The 3,360-nt window shown below is 37.0% G+C and overlaps 1 protein-coding gene across 1 annotated transcript; it reads right to left on the reverse strand.

Moving 5' to 3' along the window:
- Positions 1 to 753: 753 nt before the first annotated feature.
- On the reverse strand, positions 754 to 1,764 carry LOC103810533 (C3a anaphylatoxin chemotactic receptor-like). The gene has a single exon (XM_009083436.1). The coding sequence runs from the start codon at positions 1,762 to 1,764 to the stop codon at positions 754 to 756; it is 1,011 nt and encodes a 336-aa protein (XP_009081684.1).
- Between the last annotated feature and the right edge of the window lie 1,596 nt (positions 1,765 to 3,360).

Genomic DNA, 3,360 nt, shown 5'->3' on the forward strand with positions numbered 1-3,360 from the left:
TAGACATCTTGGAAGCTTAACTGAATTAAAACTTTCTGATAATACTCCAAGGATGTGTTGCCACAGAAGTATACAACATATTTGACCTCAAATACAGCATGCAGTCTGTAATGATGTTCACATTTTAGAGTGTTTCATATTTTACTTGTTCAAACCTATTACCACAAGAAAATGCAGTAAATGAGCTTCACAGTATAAACAACCCTTACCTTCAAACCTAAATAAAGTAATGAATACCAATAGCTTTAGATTTTCCATCTACCCAGAAGAGTATTGTGTCATTAGTATACTTAAAAACCATTCTTACCCATATCAAGAATTTAACTGTGCTCTCTTAAAACTGGAGATGTTCAAAAATCCTTGTATAATCTAACAAATTTTTTTCTGAAAAACTTAGTGTCAAAGTTTCTCTTTTCCACATACAGTCCTTTTCTGTTTTCTGCACACAGACTTTCTAGGAATCACAAATAATTTTAATGGGAAGTAAAAATGGTGTACTTACACTTTGAGCTTCTACCCACCTTGCTGAGGTTCTCAGCAACTGTGAAATAGTGCTCATTTCATAACATAGATATAAACTTAAGCCCTGAACTGGATTTTCAATGCAAATTCTTATAAAGCACACAAGAATAAAAAAAAAAAGAACAAAAACTTCTATCTGTCTCTAGGTTTTCCTGGACTGAAACTGAGAGTATGAGGAGAAAGGACTACTGAAGGAATGGCACAGAATCACATTATTCATTGAGTTCCTTGTTAGAGATTTTCTGTGCTTACTAAAGGACCTTCTTGTCTGGCTACAACCAAACTTCTTTTCTTCTCTTCCTCTGGTACAGTCTGACTCATCTGTTCAAACAGCTTTGATATCTTGGCAAATCTCAGGTGATTCCGAAATCTTCGTGCAGCAAGAGCATAAAGCAGAGGGTTAATACAGCTACTGAAGAACACAAGTGCTCCAGAGATGTACACTCCTCTGTCTACAATTTCATCCAGTGCCAAAGACATTTCCTCATTAGAGAGTTCTATTTCAATTGAAATAATATCTAGGATGTTGAAGAGATGATGAGGGAACCAGCACAGAATGAATGCCACCACAACGCTGGCAATGAGACGCTCCGATCGCTGCTTCGATTGGTAAGTCATTCTGCTTATTCTTCTTGCAATGCACAGGTAACAAGTGCAAATAATTAAAAAAGGGATTACAAAACCCCCAAGAGTCTCCAGCAAAAGATATGAGGCTTTCTGTCTATTAGAAGAGTAGTTGCGACACGTGCATAGTGGTCGACCGTTCACTTCTTCTGTCTCTTGGAATGGAATGACAGAAATGCCGAAAGCGACAGACAGGGACCAAATGAGGAACATGATGAAGTAAATTCTTCCTTTTGTTTTGTATCTTTGCATTGTGAAAGGGTAAAACACAGCCATTAATCGCTCCAGGCTCAGCGTTGTAATTAGAAATATACTAGCATACATGCTGCAGTAAATGATGAAAACCAGTATTTTGCAGAAGATGACCCCAAAAACCCATGAATCAGCAAAGGAGTAAATCCAAATTGGTAATGTGATCAGTACAAGGACATCAGCAATGGCAAGGTTCAAGATCAGCAGGACCGAAGGAGATACTTGCTTCATTTTTGTACAAACAGTCCAGATGACGATGCAGTTTCCAGGGGCCCCAATAATAAATGACAAACTCAGTATTATGCAGACTACAGGCCTCACAATATTCCATGTCAAGTTCATACTGTTTTCCTCATCTTGACTCATTCTGGAAATTCTTCAGTTCTTGGTTGCTGTGCTCTGCTTTTATTCTGGAGGTGTTAGTGAACTACCCACCAGAAAGTTTTCTAACTGATATTGTCGAGGCTAGTATGGCTTATGAGCTCACATCCTGATTCTCACTCTTACAGACATCTGACCACATATGGCAGTTCCCGTTGTTTAGGAAGATGTACATTTTTGCATACAAAGCAAAAATAAAAACATAGTGCAGCACCTGACTTTGCTTTAGCAGATTTTAAAGCATGTTGGTGGTCTTTCCAAAGTGTCCCTATTTAAGGAAACCTGTTCCTTCGTTGAAGACACTGATCTAACCAAGAGCTGTGAGGAGAAAGAAATTCTCTTTGTGCTCTACTGCTCTTGCTCATATGAATAACTCATCATTTTATTTTAGAAAAACCAAAAAAAAAAAAAAAAAAGAGGGGTGGCAGATAAACTGCAAATGTGCATTGTATGCTTGACACGAATTTCTGTTCCAAAGTATAAAACCAACGTGCTAACTGCATTTATGTCATCTTTTTGAATTTCGTGAAAACCAGTCAGTCATACTTTAGAAATAAGCTGGCATAAAGGAAATCAACCTTTGTCCTACAGTGAGACTATACTGGTACTATAAAGTGAGTGGGAGTTGTATTTCTAATTATCTGTGCAATTGCAGTTCTTTAGCAAAACAATAACCATCAGAATAGTCTGGATACAGCATAATAAGAGGAAATGCTCCATGTCAGAGAGAATATACATGATTGCATTGTCCTCCTGCTGTCCCAGCAATGGGCTATGACTTTTGTCTCCTAGGGAACTTGGTAGTCAGTGCAGTATTCAAATCCTGAATGAATCCTAAGTTCTTCAGAGTCTGGTCAAAGAATCTGAAACTATTTTGTTATCCCAATCTCAAAACATCTTTTGAACTTCATTTCTAAAATGTTAAAGGAGGAACTAAACCAGCAGTGTCAACAGAAATGCTCAAGAGTCACAGAAGTGAAACTCTAAGGGTATTTACCATAAAAAAAGATTCACAGAAAAACAAGGAGTTACACATAGCTTTCTTGATCTTAAGAATGCTATACAGATCATTTCCCTAATTTCACAAGCCTGACAAATGCAGTGCATAATATTAAGTGGAAAAGTACTTTTCACCATGGAAAAAGGATTGCAACACTCCCTCCCCTCCCCCCAAATCAGCTTAGCAGGTTTTGATCTCATAAGAGTTTAATGAGATCAAAAGCAAATCCAGAATAACACCACTGAAGCCAAGTATTATATCTTCGAAATACTATTTGTGTAATAAAGATTTCAATTTGGATCTAATCTGATACATTCTTCCAGTTCCTTTCATTGTTAACTACATTTAATAGAGATTGGGTAAGGGAAAATCCTAAACAAGTTGTTTGTATTCTAAAGGGAATTTCTGAAAACCACTTGTGAAAATTAACTATCGGGAGGAAGTGCTGGGCAAAGTCTCTTCTCCTAATGAATTCACCTTTATACATATTATTTCTCCAGAAGTAACTTTGCAAAGACTATTTCTTCATTTATTGCCAGGGGTATATCTAGATTGAACTAAATTGCAGAATTTTACTGGGG

Source organism: Acanthisitta chloris, unplaced genomic scaffold, assembly GCF_000695815.1.
Source record: "Acanthisitta chloris isolate BGI_N310 unplaced genomic scaffold, ASM69581v1 scaffold8251, whole genome shotgun sequence".
NCBI lineage: Eukaryota > Metazoa > Chordata > Aves > Passeriformes > Acanthisittidae > Acanthisitta > Acanthisitta chloris.